The sequence below is a fragment of the Paracoccidioides brasiliensis genome (assembly GCF_000150735.1).
Source record: "Paracoccidioides brasiliensis Pb18 unplaced genomic scaffold supercont2.5, whole genome shotgun sequence".
NCBI classification, from domain to species: Eukaryota; Fungi; Ascomycota; class Eurotiomycetes; order Onygenales; family Ajellomycetaceae; genus Paracoccidioides; species Paracoccidioides brasiliensis.
This window is the reverse complement of record NW_011371362.1, coordinates 746721-773348: the sequence shown is the minus strand read 5'-3', so window position 1 is coordinate 773348 and position 26628 is coordinate 746721. Positions and strand designations below refer to the sequence as shown.

Here is a 26628-nt window from a genome sequence, read left to right as displayed (position 1 = left end):
CACCGCACCCTATTGAAAGGCTCCTTCGATCGAGGTAACTACCCGGGTGGCCAAGGGTAAATCCAGACACCCACGGGGAACCGGTGTCAGGCGATTTTCAGTTGGTTCGACGTCACCGATGATTTGTCACGAAACACAGGTAATTTGTTAATGGGATTTCATTGGAACGGCCTATTTGCGGCAATCGAAGGGAAGAAAAAGAAAAGAAGAAGAAAAAGTGAAGGAAAAAAAGAAAGAAAGAAAGAAAGAAAGAAAGAAAAAAAAAAAAAAAGGGAGACGAGCATAGCCCGACGCAGATTCCCCCTACACGTAGTACGTACCCTTGGATCTTCCTGCTCTCTCAACCAAAAAGATATTCCCACCGAAAGGATGGAAGCCTGATTGGGCCGGAATAATTGAATAATCCGCGGGACAACTGCGGTCTGCCATTCGCTGGAAATATCCTCGTGAAAACAAAACGTGCGTGCGGGTTTCCGTTTTATCTTCGATTATCTTCGATTTTCTGATTTTGTAACCGGGAACTCGTTCTGTGCGATCACGTGCGGGTGGCGGCGGAGCGGCGGCCGGGGCAACGGCTAACTCTAACAGAACGAACCCCCCATCCCATCCCATCCCATCCCATCCCAGCCGGTTCTTTGAATCAGAAGAATCCTCAGGGGTCCGCTGTTCAGGGAGGGAAGTTTTGCGTGTTTGCAGAGACCAAGTGTGGAGCCATGAAAATCCAGCTTTCTGGTCAACGCAACTCTACTTCCCTTCCTGCGCAGTTGGGAAGTAGGGGCACACACTCACAACCCCCAGGAAAAAAGTTTTCATCGAGGGCCGGTGCAAAAAAGATCGCTGCGACAAACCCTAAAAAAGAAAATACGGAAAAAGGGAAAATGAATGGGGTGGAGGGGAGGAAAATAAAAATAAAAATAAAAATAAAAATAAAAATAAAAATAAAAATAAAAACAATAATAAAAACAATAATAATTTTTTGAATCGCCTGCGTCTGTCTGGTCGGAAAAAAACTACTAAACTGCAGGCCATAAAAACAGCCCTGGTGCCCACTCTTGTTTTCTCTCCTCTTTCTCACCCCCTTTTTCATGTCCCACCCTGATTGAGACTGAGATTGCCTCCAGCCCCGTGTGGAAAATCCCTAACCCCCGTCATCCATCAGTTCATCTGTTTGTTTGGCTGTTGGTTTCTGGCCTGTGGTGCTATCGATAACTTAAAGGCTGCCCTTCCCTCCCTCCCTCCCCCCCCCCCCCCCCCCCCCCCAAATTTGTCGAATTTTATCGTCTTGTGTAATTTGCCCGGCGGTTCAGGAGACCCGTGTGACGACGATATAGCTGCTGAGTTAAGCGTATATTGCCCCCTCCTGTGATACACTCCTTTCAGAAGCAATAGAGGATATTTTCTTTCTTCGACCCCAAAAGAGAATCAGAGATCACAATCCAAATATGGTGGTGGTGGTGACCCGATATCACTCTCTTTCATTTGCATTGCAGTAACTGCTGTGACGCCCGAAAGCGACATACAACAACCCCCAACCCCTGTTGCCCAATGCGCTGAAATATATCCCCCAAAGGTACACATACAAACACTACATACATCCTTTTAGCGAAGCAAAAGGAATACCTCTTTATCGCCCGAGTGGGGGGGGGATCTGCATCCCATGAAGGCCCGCGTTACCGTATTATCCCACTCGAGGAAAACGTATCACTGTACTTAATACACGACCCCAGTATTTGCTGTGAAAGAAGATATTGCCCCTTTTACAAACGAGATTTCCGACGCCCAGAAAGAAGCCTGAACTGAAGCCTCTGTAAATCACATACAATCATCATGTCCAAAGACATTGAAAAGATCGAAACCGTGTCATCTCCGGTCAGCGACCCCGGAGACAAGAGCTCTCTTGACGAAGATGCCATGAAGCTCGCCGCCATGGGTTACAGCCAGGACATGAGGCGCAAGTTCTCGCTGCTGTCGCTGCTAGGCGTTGGCTTCTCCCTGACCAATTCGTGGTTCGGCATGTCTGCCTCCTTGGTTACCGGTATCCCGTCCGGCGGGCCCCTGCTGGTCATGTACGGCATCCCGTGGATTGCCTTCGTTTCCAGCTGTGTGGCCATCACGCTCTCCGAGTTGGCGAGTTCCATGCCCAATGCGGGAGGGCAGTATTTCTGGGCTAACGAGCTCTCGTCGCGCAAATATGCCAATTTTTCCTCGTATTTGACTGGCTGGTTTGCATGGGCCGGAAGTATCTTCACCTCTGCCAGTGTTGCGCTGGGCTTGGCCGCTGCGGGTGTTGGAATGTGGCAGCTTGGCCACCCTGGTTTGTAAGACTTTTTTTTTCCCCCGGATTCGATAATTTTGCTCCAAACCCCCACTTTAACGAACGCCAAAAAGAATAAAAATAAAAATAAAAATAAAGAAGTAAAATAAAATAAAGAAATTAAAAAAAAAAAAAAAAAAAAAAAAAAAACCATCACCTGCATGCGCTATCTCAATGAGCCACAAGCTAACCCCAGACTTCCCCAAAACCCATTTAGCGTGATCGAATCATGGCATATCGTCGTTGCCTACCAAGTCATCAATCTCTGGTGCTTCCTCTTCAATTGCGTTGGCAAGCTGCTCCCCAAGGTCGCCACAACGACCCTCTACCTCTCCCTCATCTCCTTCACCGTCATCATCATCACCGTCCCTTCCAAGGCACCTACGCACCAGGATGCCAAGTTCGTATTTGCAACCTTTATCAACAACACGGGCTGGAAATCCGACGGCATTGCCTTCATCGTCGGCCTCATGAATCCCAACTGGGTCTTCGCCTGCCTCGACTCCGCCACCCACATGGCCGAAGAGGTTGCGAACCCGGAACGATCCATCCCCATCGCCATCTGCGGCACCGTCTTCATCGGCTTCACCACCGCCTGGTTCTATTGCATGTCCATGTTCTTCAGCCTTAGCGACTTCCAGAGGCTCCTCGACACGCCGACGGGGGTGCCGATTCTCGAACTCTTCCACCAGGCACTGCGCAGCAAGGTCGGCGCCATCGCCCTGGAATCCCTGGTCCTCTGCACAGGTTTCGGATGCCAGATCGCCTCGCATACGTGGCAGTCTCGACTCTGCTGGTCCTTTGCTCGAGACCGTGGCCTCCCGTTCCACAAGTATCTTTCCAAGATCCACCCCACGCTGGACGTTCCGCTGGCAGCGCACACGTTCAGCTGTTTCATTGTCTCGGCGCTGGGATTGCTGTATCTCGGATCCACCACGGCTTTTAACAGCATGGTGACCGCGTGCATTGTTCTCCTCTACATCTCCTATGCCATTCCGATCACCGCGCTACTCCTCCGCGGGCGGAATAACATCAAGCATGGGCCCTTCTGGCTGGGACATATTGGACTCTGTGCGAACATCGTTGTCCTTCTATGGACTGTGTTCACGTTGGTGATGTACTCGTTCCCGCCGATTTTCCCTGTCAAGGCTTCCAGTAAGTTCTCATTCTCGTTCCCGCGATGTTTGTGTTTTGAATATTTCAACTATCTCCCTCTGTCCAGACAGCTGATCCGCTCATCCCTCTAGACATGAACTACGTTTCAGCAGTGTACTTCGTTGTCGTGGTCATCATCCTTGCTGACTGGTTTCTCCGCGGGCGAAAGCATTACCGTGGCCAGGGACAGCGACACGATGAGGCGGAACAGATCCTGAACCTGAACGGAAGATCAAATGTTGTACAGTAGCTGCGGGTTCTTCTTGGTCTATTTTGATTATTCCACTGGCGGTGGGAACTTCGTGATTTGTACCGTTGTTGCTTATTACCAAAGATACCCCCGAATAAAAACATCAAGCCATTGCATGCATGGATAGATAGATCGGATGCGGCTACTAGATATATGTAAATAATTCTGCATTGGCAGCAGTATCTTGATTCCCGCTAGAAACACAAACTTTTTGCTCCCTCTTCCCAGGTTATTTATTTTCTCCTATCACACAAGCCCTTTTTGAAAGCAGGCAGCAATGATGAGTGTGGCTTGAATAGGCTGAACAAGGAGTTAAGTTGAACCGTGCTTTTCCTCGTAGTTGAACCCAATTAAGTTTTCCGGGGTGGGCCCCCGTCTGATTACAGCTCTGCGGCACTTCGTGCAACCTTCAACCTTCCACATAACATAACTTATCAACAACCACATATCCAAACCACTGAGTGAGTGAATATGTCCATCCAAACAACTGAGCACTGGACTGCTATAAAATCCAAACCGGAAATTTTCTCCAAATAACCCTTCTCCGGTGGTTGTTGATATTCTTTTTATACTTATCCAACGCTCAATGCTGCTGCCTTCTTCTACTTCTACTTGAATCAACTTTCACCTCCCTTCACCTGTTGTATGTATGTAGTAGTTCCTCCGCCCTAGTCCAGCGTAAACTTCAAACAACAGGAACCACACGCAAACAGCTTCTTCAACCCCGCTTTCTCCAGATGGTACTACAGACCGAGCCTCGAAGCGCATTTGTTCCCTTTTTCTTTGTTGCCCCCCTTCTTAAACTTTTAACCCACATTGCCACGATCTCGATCAAGACCTGAAACCATCACTGTAACAGAACAAACCTTCCTTCAATATCAACAACCTCGTTTCTCCCTCCTTGCTCTCCTCTAGCTGAAGAAGACTCAGACGACTTGGCGGTTGATTCGATGACAGCACCGCTTTTCGGGACCCCATGAATTCTAAAACATCGCCGTACTCTAAAACTTGGACAGCAGATGGCTCCACCACTGGCAAAACGAAACACAACACGGTTACTACCACGATAACGTCAGCGAAGCGGTTTTGTGCGAGGCGGAGGAACTGGCTGCTGCTGCTCGTGTCTCTGGGGATTGTGGTGGTGGTAGTTGTTTTGGTGGTTGTCTTATCGGTGTTGGGGGTGCACGGACGACTGGGTAGAAAGAAAGATGATAAAGGGGGGGAAGAAGCAGTACAGACAATAGATGGGGTGAGTGTGTTTTTCCTGTTTTATTTTTATGTTTATTTTTTGTGTTTCTTTGGATAATGCTAACTAGTGCTGAATTTATTTCTTTTTCGTAGTTGTCGAGACCATGGTATCCCACCCCACGAGGCGGAACGGTCGAAAGTTGGGCGGCCAGCTACGACAAGGCCCAGCAATTAGTGAGCAAGATGAGCCTAGTTGAAAAAGTCAATGTTACTACAGGCGTTGGCTGGGCCAATGGGCTGTGTGTGGGGAACACTGGTAGGTTAATATTTTCATATTTTTACTGCCCTGTAACGAGGTGGACGGATATTTAAATTTCGTCCCGACCGTCTCTCTCCAAAGTGAGGTCTCTACTAGGCCACAGATTGAAAATCAAGGCGATTGTCGAATACTGAGTTGCTCAGGTCCAGCTACTTCGGTGGGCTTCCCATCGCTTTGTCTACAGGATGGACCTCTGGGCCTTCGTTTTGCCGATAATATCTCAGCGTTTCCTGCCGGTGTCACCATTGGTGCGACATGGAACCGTGATTTAATGTACAAAAGGGGGCTCGCACTCGGAAGAGAAGCACGTCTCAAGGGAGTCAATGTTCTTCTTGGCCCAGCTCTGGGTCCCATTGGGGTCCTACCTGCAGGCGGGAGGAATTGGGAAGGTTTTGGTTCCGATCCCGTTCTCCAAGGTGTTGCAGCTGCGCAAACCATTCGTGGTATTCAGGATAACGGCGTGATGGCAACTCCGAAACATTTTGTCCTAAATGAACAAGAGCATTATCGCCAAGGAGGTGAATGGGGAATTCCGAGTGCGATGTCGTCAAATGTTGATGATCGTTCTCTCCGGGAAGTGTATGTTTGGCCATTTGCAGAAAGTGTACGGGCTGGCGCAGCAAGTGTGATGTGTGCATATCAGATGGTGAATAATTCCTACTCGTGTCAGAATAGTTTGCTTTTAAACGGCATTCTCAAGGACGAGCTCGGGTTCCAGGGTTTCGTCCAGTCAGACTGGTTGGCACAACGGAGTGGGGTTGCTAGTGCCCTTGCTGGCTTGGATGTCTCAATGCCTGGGGATGGACTAGCTTGGAAGGATGGGATCTCGCTCTGGGGGAGCCGTTTGACGCAAGCTGTTTTGAATACATCCGTGCCAATTGATCGATTGAATGATATGACAACGAGGGTAGTGGCCGCCTGGTACCAGTTGAAGCAGGACTCATGGCCGAAACCGCCTCCTGAGGGAGATGGAGGGCCAAACTTCTCGTCCTGGACGAAGGAGGGAATCGGTCGTCTGCACGAAGGGAGTCCGGACGACGATGCCAAAGGGGTCGTTAATAAATTCATCAATGCGCAAGGTGAAGGGAAAGATGCTCACGGCCCACTTGCTCGTGAAATTGCAGCGGAGGGGACAATTTTGCTAAAGAATGAAAATGGATTCCTTCCGCTCTCGAGGGATGGCCCTCAATTATCAGACGGAAAGTATCGTGTCGGTGTTTATGGAGAAGATGCGGGAGCGGGTGATGGCCCGAACGCCTGTCAGGACAGAGGATGCAATCAAGGAACCCTGGCGTCCGGCTGGGGTAGTGGAGCTGTGGACTTCCCCTATCTGATAACACCATGGAAAGCTCTAAGCAGTGCATTCAACAAACAGTCGGTAACAGTATCTGGCTACCTAACAAACTCCAAGGTTCCATACGAAAATATGCATGACAAGGACTTGTGCCTCGTTTTCGCGAATGCTGCTTCCGGGGAAGGGTTCCGGTCATGGGAAGACATCCGTGGCGATAGGAACAACCTCTTTCTCCAAAAGAATACCGATGACCTTGTTTCCACTATAGCAACTGAGTGTGGTGGCGGCAATGGCAGCACAGTGGCAGTCATCCATTCTGTCGGGCCTGTGATTGTTGAGTCTTGGATCAATCATCCGGGGATCAGGGCAGTTCTTCTAGCCAACTTACCTGGACAAGAGAGTGGAAATGCTCTGGTTGACATTTTATTTGGTGATCTGGACGCAAGTGGCCGGCTCCCATATACCATGGGAAAAAGCCAGGATGATTACGGCCCTGATGCTGGCGTCCTCTATCAGTCCGATGACCCTATTCCTCAAAAGGATTTTTCTCACGGGCTCTTTATCGATTACCGCTATTTCGACATCAACAACATCACTCCCCGATATGAGTTCGGGTACGGCCTATCATATACGACTTTCAACATTTCCAACCTAATTCTCCAGCCTTTAAGAAACAGGACATCCCTCCCGGCCCCTAGGCCACAACAGAAGTCCCCACCGTCCTATGATAACACGATTCCCAATCCCAAATCAGCTTTATTCCCCGAGGGGTTCAGGAAACTGATGAAATACATATACCCATACATTAACTCCGTAAACGAAGTTAAAAGGAAGACCCGGTATAGATATCCTAGAGGCTACGGTGATGCTCAAACTCCTTCCCCAGCCGGAGGAGGTGAGGGTGGTAATCCATCTCTCTTCGATAACTTTGTCATCGTAACCGTCACCATTAACAACACAGGAACCCGCACCGGAAAGGATGTTATACAGGTCTATATCTCATTTCCGAGTGACGTCGTTGATGAACCTCTGGCGGAGATGCCCACCAAAACCACTGTAGCCACCACAACCAGCGACACGAAATTCAACAACAGCACGACCGGCAGGGCAAAAGAGCCTACTACCCCTATCGATTTCCCTGTCCGCGTACTACGAAATTTCCAGAAAGTAGAGCTCCAGCCAGGCCAAGCTGTGAATGTGAGCTTGTCGCTGACGCGCAAAGATCTGAGTTACTGGAGTGTTGTTAATCAGAATTGGGTTATGCCTGTCAATGGGCGGTTTAAGGTCTGGGTTGGGAGGAGTTCAAGGGAGTTGCCGCTTATGGGTGAGTTCTAAACCGGTATTATGGCGTGTGGTTGGTGTCATTTATCTTTATTCTTGCTTGGGTGTTCAGTTTTGCTTGCCCCTTCTTCCTTTTATGAGATGGATGATGGATGATGATGGATGGAAATAATGAGTAAATAAATGTAACAACAAAAGCCCTCAAGTAGCAGAGCAGAGAGACAGGGAGGAAGAAAATATGTATACTATCTCTTGTTAGCGTTTGGCGGTGGTGGTTGCGGGTTCATCCATGCTTGCCTGACAATTTATCATACCGCGGTGTCAAATAGAGAGAGAGAGAGAGAGAGATATAGAAAAAAGGCTTACTTACCTCGTCGTCGTCGTCGTCCGTCAGTCAGTCGATTGATCAAGAAATAGAATATCAAAAAGGGGATTGATCAATCAATATGAGAAAGAAAAAGAAAAGCTTGTTTGCTTGCCTGTTTGTTGTGTGTGTGTGTGTGTGTGTGTGTGTGCGTTTTAAAAAAAAAAAAAAAAAAAGAAAGAAAAAAAAGAGAGACCAACGTGGTTATTCAACTAGACCAAGTGGGATTCGAACCCACGACCCCCGCATCACTGAGGATTAAAGTCATATGAGTTCAGGCCACACCAGAATCGAATCTGGGCACTACTGAGAATCATATAAGAACGGAACGCTAACCACTGCGTCACTGGTCTAATGTTCAGCCCGAAAGACGACACTGATTTTATTTAACCGGCCATGTGCCACCCCACCCAGCAGCAACCTTACGAATCTACTACTACTACCAATTTCCAACAACAAAAAGTACTACTACTACTACTACTACTGCTGCTGCTGCTGCTACTGCTAGCAATTCTTCACGCTCTTATACTCGTGACGCTTCTCACGACACACCAAAATGTCCTCCTACCAGTTAGTTAGTTACTAGGAGGGGCGATAATGAGCACCAGAGAATATATCTCTCCTGCCGCAACCCCGCAGTTCTTATCGATTCGCGGGATTTATTGTGAATGCGAACCCCTAGACCCACAAAACCCCTCCCCCTCCAAGCTTCCGCAAAGGAAGAGGGGATTCAAACCTTGGGAAATGTCTTGAATCCCAACAACAGAGCTTCTTCCCAAGAGGATCCAACCGCATACAAGTGGGGACACTAACGCTTTCAACCTGTTACTACTCGATACCGAAAAGCCTCCCTCCTCCGTCTGCCATTGCAATGACAACTTTTTAGTAACGTACTCTTCTAGCATCCTGTATTTATCAAAGGGGCCATCAGCCAGCCATGGCCTGGATTGTAGAATCTATTTCCCGGCTCCTGGAGCGGTTTCAGAAATATCCCCATATGTTGTGTGGAAGGGTTAATGCGAAAATTGGCTAGCAGAGCGCATTCGTCAAAACTAAGAGAGGCTTGCTGTGCTTTAATGGACGGCTTCCACACAAGTTCCCAGGAATACCGCCGCCGTGAGCTGCTCTTCTTCAACTTCCAAAAATCAAAAAGGGGTCATCCGAAACACCCTGTCAACCAACCCTTCTAGACAAAGAGTCGCGTCCGAACAAGATATATATATATATATATATATATATATATTAATAAGCCTCAGCGTCAGTCAGGCAGCAAGCTCTGGTATATATCTGGGGTCAGTAAATAATGTGTTTTAAAGAAACAAGCCTGGAGAATTGTGTCTGAAGGTTTTCTGGCCCGCCAGTCCGGGCGTTCATCGAACGCTTGGTAGATGTCCATTGCGCGTTAACTAGTTAGTTACCTTCTTCGACAGCAAACAGGTAGTTAGTATTAGTTACTGTGCTTATTAGCTGATAGCCAATCCACTTGACCTCACAGCATTCGACAGGACTATCTATGTACATCTCTCTCTCTTGCCCACTATTATTACTCCGCAGTAACTACTCTACATATGGGGAAAAATGGGCTCTTATTGATTGGTAGAGGCGCAAAAATATGGTCCTCGGCAAACACGACAGACGACGGACGACGCTTGCTTGATTAGCGTGCGTAGCTCGATTATCTGCAGGTGTACTCCGTACTCCGTAGTAGATAGAGAGAGAGTAGTGCTCCTTTCTCCTCAGTTTCTTCTCTGCGAGCCAAAAAGGTGGGAAATTGAAAAATTGAAAAATGATGGAGTCAGCCAGTAACTAAGCTTCTCAGGACGGCTCCCCTTGGGACAGTCCTTCGCAAGACTTGTTTTACGGGGTAGCTTCGATTGAAGATTCACCCCCGCCCGCCGCCCCTTTTAGTTTATTTTTGGCGGCAATTGCTTCGGTCACGTTTGGCGATGCATGCTGGTGATGGATTTGCTCTATCTGCCAGGGTTAACTGCAGCGCCAGATGTTCTCACATCCGTAGAATCCCAATCTGGGGCTGAGGGAATCTACCTTAAAAATAATGACTCGCCAACGGGGCTTCTTCCATTTGCATGAGAATGCCGGTTGGTACGATCCAGCTGACTCGTATGAACCTATTATATACATTGGCCAAACGCCACAAATAAATGGTTCCCTTTTCAGTTAAGGTTTTCAGTCATGATGAATGAATGATGTTTTGACTAATCACAACGTTCCGTTTCATGCCCTGACTTTTGGTAACTTGTCTTGTTGGTAAGAGATCGTCTGTCTGGCACTATTTTTTCTTTCTTTTTTTTGCAATTAAAATACACAAAAACAAGCGTTCTCGTCATATCGATCGATCTTCGCAAACCCGAGGGCCAGATTCTTTCCATCGCCAGGTGGATATTCCGGGAATCCGTATTCAAGTGAGGGGAAGCTCCCCCCAAAGCCACGCCATATCATTGTGGGGATATAAAACGAAGCTGGTTACACTTATGGAACTGTTCACCAAGTTCCCGTTTTTCTCTCGTGTAGCCGCGGCTTCTGCAAGAGGCTCATCTGAAATACATTTTTTTCGCATTGTAAAAGACTCCTGAAATGCAAATCTAGCACAGTCCATCTTTCTACTCCACAAAACATGGATGCCGCAGAGAACCACGCCGAGAACAGTCCCCAAGGATATGAAATTGACAAAGAGGTGATATTCGGCGGCCGTCAGCGGAAAGTCAAGGTCCTGACCATTGGTGCCGGCGTCAGCGGAATTCTCATGGCCTATCTCATCCAGAGAGATTGCCAGAACGTGGAGCATGTCATATATGAGAAGAATAATGACATTGGCGGTACTTGGCTTGAGAATCGTTATCCGAATTGCGCCTGCGATGTTCCGAGTCATGCGTATGCCTACAACTTCGCGCCAAATGTACTGTACCCTTGACCCATACATTGCCCCTCCTGGTAACTCCTCTAGTTGACCATGTTCTTATGCTCGTTGGTATTCTGTTTTTTTTTCTAGCCCGATTGGCCCAACCTCTTCTCAAAATCTGCAGATATTTGGAAGTACCTCGATCGTGTGTGCGACACTTTTAATCTGAGGAAGTACATGACGTTCAACACTCTCATAACAGGCTCATATTGGGAGGAAGAGAAAGGCGAATGGAGGGTTACCTTGAGACAGATCGCCCCTGACGGCACGGAGAGGGAGACGGAAGAGAGATGCAACGTGCTCTTGAATGGCAGCGGATTGCTTAACAACTATCAATGGCCTGACATCGAGGGCCTCGAGAGGTTCAAGGGTCGGGTGAGTTATTTTTTGGCCACATCGATCATTGCGAGTCGCCGATCAACTCCCCCCCCTCACATGATATCTCTCAATATATATATATACATACGTTCATAAATATATCCTCCATCTGGTTGGCTTTTGCATGCTAATATCCAGTTAGATGATCCATACGGCAAGGTGGCCCAAAGATTATCAAGAAGAACAATGGAAGGGTGAGAGAGTTGCGGTCATTGGAAGCGGCGCATCAAGCATCCAAACCGTACCTGGCATGCAACCACATGTAAAACATCTTGATATCTTTGTGCGAACGGTCTGTCGAACGGTCTTTTCCCAGGCGTTGGGTAGCAACAGAGATAGCTGACAACAAAAAATAAAATAGGCCATCTGGTTTGTCCAGATTGCAGGGCACACCGGTACGAACGGAGAATACTCGGAAAAACAACGACAGACCTTCCGCCAAAACCCCAGAGAGCTGGTCAAAGAGTCGAAATTCTTTGAGAACCAAATTAACAAGATGTGGTCTCTGTTTTACCGAGACAGTGAATCGCAGGCCCAGGCACAGGAAGCGCTAAAGGCCCGCATGGAGGAATGGATTAAAGATGAGCGGCTCCTGAAAGGTGTGTTGGCAGCCCGACGACATCTGCAGCAGCGAGAGTGAAACCACACACCTTCACGGGGCTAAATTACCCCAAAAAAAATCCAATATGCAGGCCTTACACCCAAATTCAGTATAGGATGCCGTCGCATCACTCCCGGCGATCCATACATGCTAGCCATCCAACAGCCCAACGTTGATGTTCATTTCACAGCCGTGAATAAAATCACAGAGGATGGGCTCGTGGGAGAGGACGGGGTTGAGAGGAAGGTGGACACCATCGTGTGTGCCACGGGATTTGACGTCTCCTACCGGCCTCGTTTCCCGATCGTGGGCCAAAATGGCGTTGACCTCCGGGATAAATGGGCGCAGTGTCCAGAAGCATATCTTGGGCTTGCTGTTCCGGGGTAGGTGACACACACCTCCCTCCGCACTCCCTGAATTAACCGAGGGCAATCTTATAATAACCAGGAACTAGGTTTCCAAACTACATGACCTTCATCGGCCCGACGTGGCCTGTCGAGAATGTAAGTTCCCTCAGAGGGATTGATTTCCCCATGAGGAATAAAAATAAAAATAAAAAAATAAAAAAATAAAAAAATGAGTTCAAACTAACCCTACCCCCAACGCTGCCCCACAGGGTTCCGTCATGGGTCCTCTCATGGAGGTCGGGAACTACGCCATCAAGCTCATCAACAAGATCCAGAATGAGCATATCCAGAGCATCACGCCGCGCCAAGATATCACAGATGCCTTCAACGAGCACGCCCAGGAATGGGTCAAGCACACCGTCTGGACCGACGACTGCCGCAGCTGGTACAGAAACAACGAGACGGGTCGTGTTAACGCGGTGTATCCTGGCAGCTCGCTGCACTATCTTGAGCTGATAAGGACGCCGCGCTTCGAGGACTATACCATCAGCTACAGGAATAAGAGGAACATGTGGAGCTTTCTGGGGCTGGGAAAGGCACAGCCGGATGTGAATCCTAATTCCGATTTCAGCCCGTATCTGTCGGAGGAGAACATTGATCCAAAGTGGCTGGAGAAGATTTGCGGGAAGGGAAGAGGGGAGAGCTCGATGGCCGCGTTGGTTACATCTTTGGGCATGGGGGTCGTCGGGTTGTTTTTGTTCTCCACACTTGGGCGGCGGATGGCTTGGGGATAGACTTTTACCGCCTGATTTTAAAGGAAGAAAGGAGAGGAGGAAGACAATTTAAGGTCAAAGGGTGTTGTTGGAGAAGTAACCATACATAACTTCACAGTTAACTACAACTCCAATTTAATGGTGACTGCAGGGAAAAATCCAAGGGGTTCAATTCAACTCCAAGGGTCTTCTTGGATGTCTTTTTGGATATAGAGAATACCGAACCGGGGATCCTCGGACACCAGATCCGCCGCTGGTCGTCTAGTTGGTTTATGGCACTGGACTGTAATATCTGCTCGCGATCCAGGTGTCGTCGGTTCGACTCCGACCCAGCGGAGGATTTCTTTCTTTCTTTTTCTTGTTGAAACTTAACTGCTCTTGTTCGGTAGTTAATAACGAAACTACGCCAAGGTGTCTGTCTGTCCAGGCAGCCGGAGAATGTCGGAATATGTAGTTACTTCTGCACAGAATAGTTATCCCGCTCTTCCCAACAGTTTCTTTAAATAATGCAGACGGGGTGCGTGTCCCGGGTGTAGACAGTAACCTGCTCCGTGAATTTTGGCAGACTTATTATTATATGTTTTGTGGGGCTTGTCACTAGTTACAGTTTGATGAACATTATAAATACAAAAAAGGGGAACAGACGAGAAGATATGGAGGCGAGCGAGGCAAGGCAAAATTTGGTGCGTCGTGTGGGCATGGAATGTGGGGGAGATACATGCAGGATACATCGGCGCTGTGAGCATCCAGCCATACTGCACTTTCGGCCGAGAGCCACCGGTCATTGGGCAGCTAAGTTAAGTTGTTCGTTGTCATCATCATCATCATCATCATCAATCATCATCATCATCATCATCATCATCATCATTCGTCACAAGCTTCGGCCCTGATAAACTTCCACGCACCCATACTATTTTGCCGATAATAGGCTTTTGGCTGGGACACAGAATGCAACCGTGCCCTCGACCGAGTTTGTTGGGACAGTCCAACGAGAAGACTTGCTCTCTATAACTATGTATGTATGTATGTATGTATGTATGGGTTTGTGTGTATGTATGTGTCGGGGACATATTCGTATCTTCAGGTGCAGGAAAACTGCTCTTGACTGGCCCCAGGGAAACCACAAATTGGCTGGCTGCAATGTGCCGCGGCAACTAGTTAACTATAACGCCTTTGAGAGGTTCTGACGTTATCCCGAGAGGGGAGATTCGGCCAAAGTTGGAGTAAATAAATACCAGACACTCGGCCCAGTTCGGGTGGCTGCATCTTCAACACTCCTCTCTTTTTAATTTTTCTAATTTTTTAATTTTATTTATTTATTTATTTATTTATTTTCAATACGCTACAATCTCAGCTGGATAAAATAATAAAAAGGGAAAAAAGAGAGAGAAACCCGCTCGCTGTATGATCTTTTCGATCTCTCTCCGGCAAGGGGAAGGAAAGTAACAAGCGAGGACCGAACCGCTTCAGCTTCACAGAACTCAAGGGACGGAATCACTTCAATAAAACTATACAGGAGAAGCAATCCTTTCCACACGCTGTACAATCATCATCGCTATTTCACAATGGCATATGTCGACACCCTCCTCAAGGACGTTGCAATCCTCGGTCCGCTCAACGACCAAACCCGCAAGATTCTTACCAAGGAAGCCACCGCGTTCCTCGCCCTGCTGCACCGAACGTTCAATCCCACCAGGAAAGCCCTTCTTCAGCGACGCAGTGACCGCCAGGCAGAGCTGGACCGAGGGAGCCTGCTAGACTTCCTCCCAGAGACCAAGCACATCCGTGAAAACGATGCGTGGAAGGGAGCCCCTCCGGCCCCGGGTCTCGTTGACCGCCGTGTGGAAATCACAGGCCCCACGGACCGGAAAATGGTGGTTAATGCGCTGAACAGTGATGTGTATACATATATGGCTGATTTCGAGGGTAGGCTTCTCCAGGTTTCCCCTATATATATATATATATATATATATATGCCGCAGTGGTGGTTGTCGAGTTGATTTGATTCACTGAATCAACTAACGTGGCAATTGTCAGACTCGAGTGCTCCCACCTGGGATAACATGGTCAATGGCCAGGTTAACCTCTACGACGCCATCCGCAGACAGGTCGATTTCAAGCAGGGCGGAAAGGATTATAAGCTCCGCACCGACCGGAAACTCCCCACCCTAATTGCTCGCGCTCGGGGCTGGCACCTGGATGAGAAGCATCTGACCGTCGACGGCGAGCCCATGTCCGGCAGCTTGTTTGATTTCGGCCTCTACTTCTTCCACAACGCAGAAGAGTTGGTCAAACGGGGCGCGGGCCCTTACTTCTATCTCCCCAAGATGGAATCCCACCTTGAAGCCCGTTTGTGGAATGACGTGTTCAACTTGGCTCAGGATTATGTCGGGATGCCCCGAGGAACCATTCGGGCCACTGTCTTGATTGAGACCATCTCTGCTGCTTTCGAGATGGATGAGGTGAGCATGCATGCGCGGTTTTGGACAACGCGGCTTTTTACAGCGCAGTTTTTTACACTTCCCCCCCCCCCGCTAACACTGCCCAAAAAACTGAACAGATCATCTATGAACTGCGAGACCACAGCTCCGGCTTGAACTGCGGCAGATGGGATTACATCTTCTCCTTCATCAAGAAATTCCGCCACAACCCCTCCTTCGTCCTCCCCGACCGCTCTGACGTCACCATGACAGTTCCCTTCATGGATGCCTATGTCAAACTCCTCATCAAGACCTGCCACCGACGTGGCGTCCACGCAATGGTACCACCCGCTCTCCGTGGAAACTGAATTGCGTGGAACATCTGCTAACTCCCACAACAGGGTGGCATGGCCGCTCAGATCCCCATCAAAGATGACCCCAAGGCCAACGAGGCCGCCATGGCCAGCGTCCGTGCTGACAAGCTCCGGGAGGTGCGTGCCGGTCACGACGGAACCTGGGTGGCCCACCCCGCCCTGGCCAAGATTGCTACCGATATCTTCGATCAGTACATGCCCACCCCCAACCAGCTCTTCGTTCGCAGAGAGGACGTGCACATCACGGCCAACGACCTGCTGAACACCAACGTCCCCGGCAGGATCACCGAAGACGGCATCAGGAAGAACCTGAACATCGGCCTTTCGTACATGGAGGGTTGGCTGCGTGGTGTCGGATGCATCCCCATCAACTATCTCATGGTTCGTTTTTTTGGTCCCCCAACAGAATTATAATATTCTCTCCTGCTTCAACCATCCGTGACAAACCACACCCACCCCTAACAACCATTCTCAAAAACAACAGGAAGATGCCGCCACCGCCGAAGTAAGCCGCAGCCAGCTGTGGCAATGGGTTAAGCACAACGTCATGACCGCTGAAGGCAAGCGCGTCGACAAGGCCTATGCCCTGAAGCTTCTGCAAGAGCAGACCGACGAGCTTGCCTCCAAGGCGCCCAAGGGCAGCAAATATCAGCTTGCCGCTCGCTACTTTGCCGGCCAGGTGACTGGTGAAGATTATGCTGATTTCTTGACATCGTGAGTGTCCTCCGCTGTTCATGGAATTACCCTACATTGGCGTTCCGTCCATTTAGAGTGCGACGAATTTTTTTTTTTTTTTTTTTCTTTCTTATTAACCACTTCCCTTACGATGCAGATTGCTCTATAACGAAATATCCGCCCCTGGAAGCGCTGCCAAGCTGTAACTAAATTTGCTCTCAACGTAACGGCATACCGGGCTGCTAGTTTCAGTCGAATATGTAGTTTCTTTTTTTAACCCCAAAAAGCTCTACAAGGGACCCGCATCCCAACTGCATTGATATATGGGACAACATTTATCGTCGGAGGAGGGGAAATTGCATCTCACACACACTTCCAAGTCTAGTGATTTTTTCTTTTTTCTTTTTTCTCTTTTCTTTTTTCCTTTCTCTTTTTTAAGAAAAGAAAAAAGACCGGAAAGAAAAATTAAATCTTTCATACCTGTATATTTCCCAACATGTTCATTATCTGGATTGTTTCCATTGTGTTTTCTTTTTGTTACTTGTGTTCATCAAAAATTGGATCCGTAGTCAGTTACATTTTGAAATGAACTTCAGCATCCACACAGGAGAGATTCATTCGTATGGATTAAATTCTGTCCAACGGGAACTTTGACCAAGGCTTCTTTTCCCAGAGGGTCCCCCCTCCCATGGTCAAAATAAATATAACCCCTCCATTTTATATATCAAAGTACCCCTCTTTTTCTAGCTGTTTCCAAAAAGTTGTCTATCAAGGTCCTAGCAGAATTTGCTTAAATTAGGGATTACGTGATCATGTTGACCTCCCCCCCCGTTTCTCCCACTTCCACCATCTCCCTCCCTTCCTCCTTCTTTCACTTCAATTTTCATCCTCTGCTCACCCTCATCTCCTTAAACCAAATGGATATCAACTCTCCCCTTTGGTGGGAATAACTTATGTGCAAACGAAAAGTCCATTTAATTGAGCAAGCTACATTAATTCACTACATGATACCAACATATAAAGCCAACGCTACCCTCACACAATTGGGGGGTGACAACTCAGCAGAGTAGCGATGTCTGAATTCCTCAATGCTTTTTCTTCACCAGCTGATAGACCAGACAGAAGAAAAAGAAAAGAAATATGGTACTAAACTCCCTTCTTTTCCCTTTCTCCTTTCATTCACATATTAATCAAGACCTTCATGGCGTTGTGTTGCGCCGCAGCGCCAAAGACGTTATATGCCTTTTCACACTCGCCGAATGAAAACTCTGTCCGCGAAACGAGAATATCTATCAGCTCAACTATTCACATATATATAACACATATATATAAGTGGGCAAACAAAATTCAGGTCCAAAACTTGACCCGAATTTGGGCGGACATGGCAGGACGGGTTGGCTACTTACGGTGCGTTGAGAGTTTGGAAAGATCCAATTTACCAGCTTTGAACAGCTTCAGCAGCATCGGAGTGGTGACAGCATCGACGAGTCGTGTGGTGATGCCTGTTCATTTATGATACGGTAAGCAACTGTCCGTGTTACAAACCAAGCACCATGTTCCAGATACATCCCATATCGTCCGCTTTGACAAGCAAGACAGAAAATCAGATGCTTAATTCCTATATACTTACAGATATTCCTATCCCACAACTTCTCCAAGTGCAAATCCACTTTCTTGCCATGCACACCAACGTTCGCAATAACCCCTCCAGGCGCAACGAGTTCCTGACACAACTGGAAAGTCCCTGGAACCCCCACAGCTTCAATAACCGCATCGAATCCTTGCCCTTCAGTTAACTTCATCAATTTCTCCACAGCCTCCGTTTGATTCTTGCCGTTGACCGTCTGGTGGGCCCCGAAGCTCCTTGCCATGGCCAATCGCGTGTCATCCAGATCCACCACAACAAGCAGGGCCGGCGAATACAACATTGACGTCATCATCACAGACATCCCCACCGCACCCGCACCAATAACCACAACCGAACTTCCCGGTTTCACCTTCCCATTCAATGTTCCGCACTCCAACCCGGTAGGCATGGCATCAGATAACATCACTGCATCGGACAAGCTGACAGTGCTAGGCAACTTGTACAGAGAAGACGCCGCATGCGGAATGCGCACGTACTCCGCCTGCGTGCCGTCGATGGTATGGCCTAGAATCCACCCACCCGAAGTGCAGTGCGAGGACATCTCTCTCCGGCAATAGGAGCAACCTCCGCAGGCCGTGATGCATGAGATGAGCACGGTGTCACCGGGCTTAACGCTCGTAACACTAGTTCCAACCTCCACCACAGTTCCCACGCCTTCATGGCCTAGGATACGCCCGGGAGTCGCAGTTGGCACATCTCCTTTGATGATATGCAGGTCCGTACCGCAAATCGTGGTGTGCTTAAGTTTGACGATAGCATCGGTTGAGGATTGAATAGTTGGGCACGGGCGGTCTTCCAAGGCCACCTTGCCTTGGCTTTGATACACCAATGCTTTCATGCTGGCGAACCGCTTAGTGGTAAAAGTTGGATGATTGAAAGAGTTAACGCCAGAGACAGGAGGCCGCGTATATTTATTTCCTGGAGTTGACACAGAAGATGAGGAGATGATGGAATGGGAAGGTCTGGACGAGAGAGTTCTCATAAGCCCCGTCGTATGATACTTTCTCATCCCAGTCCCGGGAAGGAAGGTTCGTGGTGATGTCAGCTTCATCTTTTACGAGTTAGCCCGCTGGTGCCGCAAAAAAGTATGCTATGGTTTCTTGATACTGTGGGCCTATTAGCCGTGTTTCTCTGTCCTGTATTTGGTTACATTAAGCTAGAACATGAATTCGCAGCGATGACCACGGTCTCTTTATAGGATATCAAAGTTTGCGGATAAATGGACGAGCCCATAACGGCCTCTGAGAATCAGTGGCGAGTCGGCATATCTCCGGTGTGCCAGAACCATTTCCAAGCCCCCGCAAACCCCGCATGCTCTAACTTTGGAGACTTTCTTGCCATGGAATAAAATGAAAGTATCGTGAAAGTTTAGTGGGGGTTGCATTTGGTTAACGGCGGAAAGTGTGGGGACAGAGGCCGTGAAACACGTTTCTCTGCCTGGCATATTATGATGCCTAGTTCATGTTGTTGTACGTACGTGTTGCAAGAAGCAAACACCGAGAACCTATATCCAAACTCCAAACGAACGACTCTCCGTTACAATTCCCTGGTAAGAAAGCCAAAAGCTAGAGTTGAGCTCCGCAACATTGTTTAAGTAGTTTAGTTAACTAACATAACTAGATAGTCGTTTTTCTAGCTAAACGTAATCCACTTTCCGAGCAGGCCAAAAATCCCTTAGTTCAACTGATAAGATTTCAACTGAAAGATCTACTACAACCCAACAACAGTTGATTAAATTAAGCTTCTAAGCTTCTGTCAGACCCTCTTTGCGTTAAATTCAATATTTTTTTTTTTTGGCTTCTCTTTCTCATTTTACATATACTAAATATATTCTGATGTTATATTAATTTTATATTTACATATTACAATAATTTAATTTAAATTTTGTTATTAAATTATAAGATGCACTTTCAAGATATTAGTTTTAAAATTCTTGATTTTATATATCTCTCTCTATGTTATTTGATTAAGATTATTAAGCAAAATCCTTACAAAATTTAAATGTCTAAGAGATATTAAATTAACTTTTTTGAAAATGAATTTTCAAAATTGAATATTTTATTTTTGAATGATCTTGATTTAATTAATAGTATTATAAATGTTTTAAAATTTGATGATTTCTATCTAAGTTGAAACATTTAAACATGATATTTTAATGATATTAATTTTAAGCTATTTTCTGTTTCAATTAAATATTTTTAAAATAGTAAAAACAATTATATTTAAAAATTATTAATATGAGATAAATGTATTAATATATTAAGTAAAATAATTATTATTTAGTTAAAAATAATAATAATATATTTCAATTTAATTATATTGATTACTTAAAAGTTTATTAAATAAAACTTACTCTGATATCTTAATTAACTCATAGTAATTTATTCTCAGTTTTAGATTAAAAATCTTTATCTAGTTATAATATTTAGTAATAAAAAATCCCATTAATGTGTTATAAATCAATTATATTCAAATTATATACATTCTCAATTCAAATATTTTACATTATAAAAGTGTTTATTAAAATTCAAGTGAACTTTTTATTTTTACTTATAGTATCTGACATGATTAAGGCTCTATGTGATACTTAAATCGTAACATACGAACTGAGACCCTATATCACGTGACACATAACTCTATTTAGTTAACTGACTCGCTTGGCTTCGCTACTTGGCCCCCGACGCCAACATGGACGTACAAGCACTGTTCTAGGTGTCGTACAACAAGCTTCGTAAAGTGGAGGGTCAGGAAGTAACGCCACATGTATCCATGGATACTGCACAAGAACAGCCTCTTCATGGTAGTAGCAGTTTTTGATTCTTCAAATCAGCCAGCATGTTTGTTCATACGACCAGTAAATATAAACAATTTAGGCTTGTATGACAATTATCATACAACCTAGCAGCTGTCTGTTGGACTTAATCCCTGATTTTCAATAATTAGCTAAAAAAAAAAAGTAGCCTAGGGCAAGTGGATTTTTGCACTCATAGCTGCTCAAATCTGTTGCTGAGATATTATATTAAGGGTTGAAGCTTGCTTTATTTCAATTGGTACTGGACTATCTCACGTGAGGTGGCGTCTCAGTTCGTGGGTGAAAATACAACTCATCATAAAGAAGCTTAACTATAAAATTTTGTCGAATTTTCACAAGTGCATTAATGGATGACGAAATATTGCCTTCGTTGATTCCTCCCGGCAACAACCAGTCAAACCCGGCCAACAGAACAGTCAGTTAATCAAAGAAGATGATTAATCATATCCTTAGTAAACGTCAGCTGAGGAAATAATTCTCATTTTATTCCGATTTGAAAAATTCCATCGAACTAGGGTGATTTTTTTCAAACTAATTTATCTGTGTCTATAATGACTCTTACAAATCATCAGTCACCGAGTCAATAATCACGTGTATAATGTGAGACATTAAAAAGATGTACAGCCTCAGAGATTGAAGAAAGTTTTCTTATTTTTAATAGAATCTATTATGAGTTCAAGTCTTCCCTCTATCCCTGTAGAGTTTCTTGTCTTTTTAATGTGTTTTAATGACATTCCCAGACGTTGGAGCTGATCGACTAGAAAAGATTGAGGCTGCTCAGGGTGCTTGCCCGCACGAGGTGTGGATTATGTTAGCTATAATCTATCAAGAACAACTAACAGTTGCTGCTCCGCTTGCGCGGGTGCTCACAGCCATTCTGCCCATTCCACATTGCTCAGCTGTTCAAATTCTGTCCAAACGCCCTTTCTTGCTAATACAGAGCACCAACTAAACCATTTGGTCGTTCGCTTCTGGCACTTTATATCAACAGACCCATCAATCCTCCACCAATCCCAATTTCAAAAATAAATATCAAGGCTTTCCATCTCTCCCGGGTTTGGTGTCACTTTACCAAAGCCTCTGCCTTCTTTTCAGCTTTCAGCACAGCGGCCTTAGCCGGGTCCGTAGCTTCATGACTCATATCCTTGAGGGCTGCTTTGGCTGAACCATCGACAGTCCGCCTGTGCATGAAAATGCGAATAACTTGCATGAATCCCACGCATCCAACGAAGAAGTTAACAGCGGCCAGACTAGACAGAATGGGATGATATTAGCCACTGTATCCAAACAGAATTTAAGACAAAGATTAAAAGTTCAATAATTTATAGAGAGCAATTGGCGCAGCGGAAGTCAATGCTGACTTAACCTACAGGATATTCTTCGGTTTAATGATGAGACACCATCTAGTCCAAATTGCGCCGGTGGCCATCAAGGCAGCGTTCTGAGTTAATGAGAGCTTGTCTGCAGGACGCGCGAGGTCAGAAAGACCAGCTAGAACAAGAACCCACTGTGAGAATTATCAGCGTCTCGAGTCAACAACTGCCAAGATGTGATATAATGCATCCCACAAAGTTTGTATTCATTCCGAATGTAATGCATTGCATCGATTGGGAAGGGGTATCAACCAGATGTAGCATACCTTCATAATCGGAGCCCTAGATATATCAATGAAAACATTTACAAGTCAGTGCTGGTTCATTCGTAATGAAATAGACATGTGAAATGGATTTTCCAATTTGAATACGTCCTTGTCTACACATTGGTCTCATACCAAAAATGCACCGTTTTCAGCCCAACGGGACTGTTCCATGACCGCTGAAGGAAACTCTGTGCTGGAGCATTGGAAGAACTGGCTTCGGTACTCTGGAACCGCCGCGCTCTCAGTCCCTGTCTGCGGAATGGAGAAGCTATGTTCTGGAAAACAGCTCTGGAATTCTGGAAGAAGCGGAGACCGACTCTCGAGGAAGACATGATGGGTGGAAGCGTGTATTTACGGGAGGACCAATGGGGGTCAGGGAGGCCAAAAAAACAGAGGTAAGTTGAAAAAAAGGTCTATTTGAAGAGATACAGCGTGAGGGAAATGGCGGAGAGTCTAATAAGTACACCAAATAAAAAAGTACACGAAGAAAGAGATCTCTTGAAATGTACAGTCGGTTCAATTGCAGAATTGGGGATTCCGATATAATAGAGCAGATATCCCTCAAGCCATCGGTGCCAACGCCGTACATGTCCAACAGCAAGTTGCAGTGTTGTTGATTGCAGCCAACCAGCATCGAAAGCACTGGAGGCGCAGCTGGATGAGTCATCATTCACGTGAAATCATGCTTATCTAATGACGGAGATGATCACATCGAATTGAAACTATCGAATTGTAACTAGTTACTTTTTACTGAACAGCAAATTTGGAACGTCACATTCGCGATTGAACCTCTCTAACAACGGCAATTGAGCTGCATATAGACTGCTTTTCCTGCCTCACCGTGATCCCCTTAGATCCGCCACAATGTCTACACGATACGCCTTTAACAAGAGCGTGAGAGAGCTGCGATTCCTATTCTGCAACACCTCTGCACACAGTGACGCAACCAGGTCGGTAACTTATTTTCTGTCTATTTTGAATATGCAACAATCTAAGCTATCGATATGGAATCAAATGCTGATTGGATTTGGAATGTAATGGGTGCATTTAGGGCATTCTTGAAACGAGCATATCCAACTATGAAAAAGAACAATCCATACATTCCTATCATGATGCGAGAGGCATTGGACACCGAGCCAAGAGTGTTTGCTAGATACGGTATGTCTATTCGATTCCCCTTTGACTGAAGAGCTGAAACCATAGATTTTCTTTCGCAACAATTGAATGTATGGAAACTGATGTGGCGATTGCAGAAATGGGTGTTGAGAAGCAGGAACCCTTACTAGGTATGCACATCCTTTCAGACTCCCGGGGGCTCCTATATCGACTAAATTTGCGGAATTTAGGCTTAACGGATAAGGAGATAGAGGAGAAGGTCACAGCTCTAGTGAGGGGCTCGATATAGGCGGGCCCACGATATGCCTCCTTGCTACCCATTTCATTATTTTTGATACGTTTTCTCTGCCCCTCCAATTTTCTGTATATATACTCGATGAAAAATAGAGCGAATGATTTCTTCCATGTTCAAAATGCCATGCATAAGGTACTGAACCCCCAGAGAGAGAATGTTCTGCAAAATAGCAGAAAACCCGGAATTGTCTGAAATTGGCGCAAACCAACAATCCGTCACAGAAAAGAGAAGAAACGGGAACCCGAAAAGACCGTTGACCCAATAATTTACTTCATTTGTCACTATGCAGCAACCTCTCCAAATTTAAACTGCGCCCAACTCATACTCCCCTCCTTGAGCGTCCACAATCTCTTTCCGACATCATCCCCTGCAGCTCCAGCGCTCACATGGATGGGCAACAAATGGTCGAACATCGGATGAGCCTGTCTCGCATCCCCGCGCTTCAGCAGGTCAGCCAACGCCTGCTCTCTCTGCGCTGGCGGCGCGATGACAGCGTCTTTGAGCGCCTCGTCAAAACTCGTCGTATAGGGCATTGGCGTGGGATCGCCAAACATAAGCTGAAGATCCCGTAGGTTATGCACTGCCATCCCTGAAGCGATGATTTGGATGTTCTCCTCGCGCAGTTTGGCGACGGCCTGACCAAGTTGGTAGTGCTGGATTGGATCTTCGGATTTGAAGAGTGAGACTTGGACCACTGGGACGTTTAAAGGGTTCTCTTCCGGATCGAAGGCTAGATCGGTTTATTTGGTCATGTTTTAAAACTTGTTAATTTCATGGCAAAAAATCGGGCTCGAAGCTAAAAGCCTGAGAGAAAAAGGGGCATGCAGGCAAGACAAACCGCATTTAAAACTTGCCCAAACCCCATGGTCCAATCCTCTTTTGACACCCTCCGCCTTCATACCAGCTCCTTTGATAGCATCAATGACCTTCTGCGCGATCTCGCTACTCCCAACATTCGGATACTTTTCTTTATAGTAATGGCTTGGGAATCCATAGAAGCTATTATTATGCACCAAATTAGTCCGTTTTATATATTTCCCTTCTTCATACTCGTTATACTGCTCCAGGCCCTAGGTTCTGCCTTGGGAAGCAACAAAACTAGCAACCTGAAGGGGAGAGTTGGCGATGAGATACATAATATGAACTTACTCATATATCAACTCCGTCGTCTCAGCATTGTTCACATGAATCGTGTCCCTTGACGATTGCCAGTGGGCAGAGAAGACCACTACGGCACGAGGCTTCACCTTGCCGGTGATTTCGCGCCCGATTTCCTGCAGTTTACGGTATGCAGGTTGGTCTTGCTGGTACATGATATCTGGCTGTTTGATATATGTGTATTAGCAAAATGTCACGGTCAATTGATGATTTCCCTCCTAAGGTTTATAACGGTGCATCAGAGAGAAACATCAACCCCAAAAATCCACCCTTGAGAGGAGCTTGGAAAGGAAAGAAAAGGAAAAACTTACTCCCCCATGACTCCAAAAGTAAACTGGGGTCCTCACCGGTGGAGACATCACGGCCACACTAGCGCTTTTGACGAGAGTCTCTCTAATATTTTCTCTCGCAGTAACAGTGTTGTTTAACACTACGCATTTGCGCTATGTTGGAAGACCTCCCAAGATTGGGTAACCGTGCCTGCACAGTTGCTCTCAAAGCAGTAGGAGAGAATGGAGGCACGATGCACGATATGGAAATTCCAAGAAGAAAGGTGGGAATGTAGAGCTTGGGGCCGAGAACCCGCTGCCTGGTGGTGCTGCTGGAGCTTGAACTGTTATTGCTATTGCTGTTCGATCGAGAGGGAGGATTACTATTTTGGCATGCGTTATCCTATACTCTTGATTTATATTTATATGTTTGTTATGTTGCTGAGATGAGTGGGAGCGGGGTAAGCGGACAGCAGAGGGGTTGATATAGCTACAGTTCGAGGCTCGGATTTAGCAAGGGCTTTTTTGATGCCGATGATGAAACAAGTTGACAGCGGGGGATGGTGATGGTTGATTTCAGTCAGACAGAGGAAGCATAGGTTGTTCTGGTGAACTTACAAATCAACTATATTTACTCCTCTTCAAGTACAGAGGAGCTCACTAAGACCGAATTAAGAGCGGAAGATCGACTTGGTGGTGGGCGGCGGCATTCAATCGGAGGGGCTGAGCAATCGGAGCCAGCATGCATCGTCGGCTCGAATTCCACAGTCAGCAAAAAAACTCGCACGCTTGGCATCATTGGTCTAGTGGTAGAATTCATCGTTGCCATTTACATTCAAAACACCCTTGGGATTCGATGAGGCAGGCCCGCATTCGATTCGCGGATGATGCAATCAATTTAATTATTGGAGATGATGTTTCTTTTTATTTCTTTTTATTTTAGTTTTCGTTTTTCGGCAGTAAATATATGTACCTACGGTGGAATGAAGACTTAAATTCGGTAGAGAGAAAGTAAATTATATTAATGATGTAGTTACC

General features: G+C 46.4%; 8 protein-coding genes and 3 non-coding genes across 11 annotated transcripts; 7 read left to right on the top strand and 4 right to left on the bottom strand.

Moving 5' to 3' along the window:
- Window positions 1-1827: 1827 nt before the first annotated feature.
- Window positions 1828-3719, top strand: PADG_04705 (uncharacterized protein; the record flags this gene model as incomplete). Its single annotated transcript, XM_010762038.1, has 3 exons — window positions 1828-2318; window positions 2532-3469; window positions 3562-3719. 3 exons carry the CDS (start codon window positions 1828-1830, stop codon window positions 3717-3719), a joined length of 1587 nt encoding a protein of 528 aa, XP_010760340.1.
- A 976-nt stretch (window positions 3720-4695) lies between these two features.
- PADG_04704 (uncharacterized protein) lies at window positions 4696-7855 on the top strand (the record flags this gene model as incomplete). Its single annotated transcript, XM_010761808.1, has 3 exons — window positions 4696-4968; window positions 5061-5223; window positions 5370-7855. 3 exons carry the CDS (start codon window positions 4696-4698, stop codon window positions 7853-7855), a joined length of 2922 nt encoding a protein of 973 aa, XP_010760110.1.
- A 523-nt stretch (window positions 7856-8378) lies between these two features.
- On the bottom strand, window positions 8379-8518 carry PADG_11812. Its single transcript has one exon. It is a non-coding gene; the product is annotated as a tRNA-Ile (tRNA).
- A 2282-nt stretch (window positions 8519-10800) lies between these two features.
- Window positions 10801-13205, top strand: PADG_04703 (uncharacterized protein; the record flags this gene model as incomplete). Its single annotated transcript, XM_010761807.1, has 7 exons — window positions 10801-11082; window positions 11176-11460; window positions 11606-11755; window positions 11825-12062; window positions 12156-12447; window positions 12519-12567; window positions 12681-13205. 7 exons carry the CDS (start codon window positions 10801-10803, stop codon window positions 13203-13205), a joined length of 1821 nt encoding a protein of 606 aa, XP_010760109.1.
- Window positions 13206-13434: 229 nt separating this feature from the next.
- Window positions 13435-13521, top strand: PADG_11811. The gene has a single exon. It is a non-coding gene; the product is annotated as a tRNA-Tyr (tRNA).
- Window positions 13522-14749: 1228 nt separating this feature from the next.
- On the top strand, window positions 14750-16859 carry PADG_04702 (malate synthase, glyoxysomal; the record flags this gene model as incomplete). The annotated part of the gene is made up of 6 exons (XM_010761806.1): window positions 14750-15110; window positions 15222-15646; window positions 15745-15945; window positions 16006-16359; window positions 16463-16692; window positions 16811-16859. The coding sequence occupies 6 exons, from the start codon at window positions 14750-14752 to the stop codon at window positions 16857-16859; spliced, it is 1620 nt and encodes a 539-aa protein (XP_010760108.1).
- A 973-nt stretch (window positions 16860-17832) lies between these two features.
- On the bottom strand, window positions 17833-19352 carry PADG_04701 (uncharacterized protein; the record flags this gene model as incomplete). The annotated part of the gene is made up of 3 exons (XM_010761805.1): window positions 17833-17954; window positions 18060-18155; window positions 18284-19352. 3 exons carry the CDS (start codon window positions 19350-19352, stop codon window positions 17833-17835), a joined length of 1287 nt encoding a protein of 428 aa, XP_010760107.1.
- A 2824-nt stretch (window positions 19353-22176) lies between these two features.
- PADG_04700 (uncharacterized protein) lies at window positions 22177-23084 on the bottom strand (the record flags this gene model as incomplete). Its single annotated transcript, XM_010761804.1, has 4 exons — window positions 22177-22363; window positions 22484-22620; window positions 22753-22768; window positions 22885-23084. 4 exons carry the CDS (start codon window positions 23082-23084, stop codon window positions 22177-22179), a joined length of 540 nt encoding a protein of 179 aa, XP_010760106.1.
- A 532-nt stretch (window positions 23085-23616) lies between these two features.
- On the top strand, window positions 23617-24157 carry PADG_04699 (uncharacterized protein; the record flags this gene model as incomplete). Its single annotated transcript, XM_010762037.1, has 4 exons — window positions 23617-23702; window positions 23804-23910; window positions 24006-24038; window positions 24099-24157. 4 exons carry the CDS (start codon window positions 23617-23619, stop codon window positions 24155-24157), a joined length of 285 nt encoding a protein of 94 aa, XP_010760339.1.
- A 287-nt stretch (window positions 24158-24444) lies between these two features.
- On the bottom strand, window positions 24445-25680 carry PADG_04698 (uncharacterized protein; the record flags this gene model as incomplete). The annotated part of the gene is made up of 4 exons (XM_010762036.1): window positions 24445-24893; window positions 25002-25162; window positions 25313-25485; window positions 25633-25680. 4 exons carry the CDS (start codon window positions 25678-25680, stop codon window positions 24445-24447), a joined length of 831 nt encoding a protein of 276 aa, XP_010760338.1.
- A 702-nt stretch (window positions 25681-26382) lies between these two features.
- On the top strand, window positions 26383-26482 carry PADG_11810. The gene has a single exon. It is a non-coding gene; the product is annotated as a tRNA-Gly (tRNA).
- The last annotated feature ends 146 nt before the right edge of the window (window positions 26483-26628 follow it).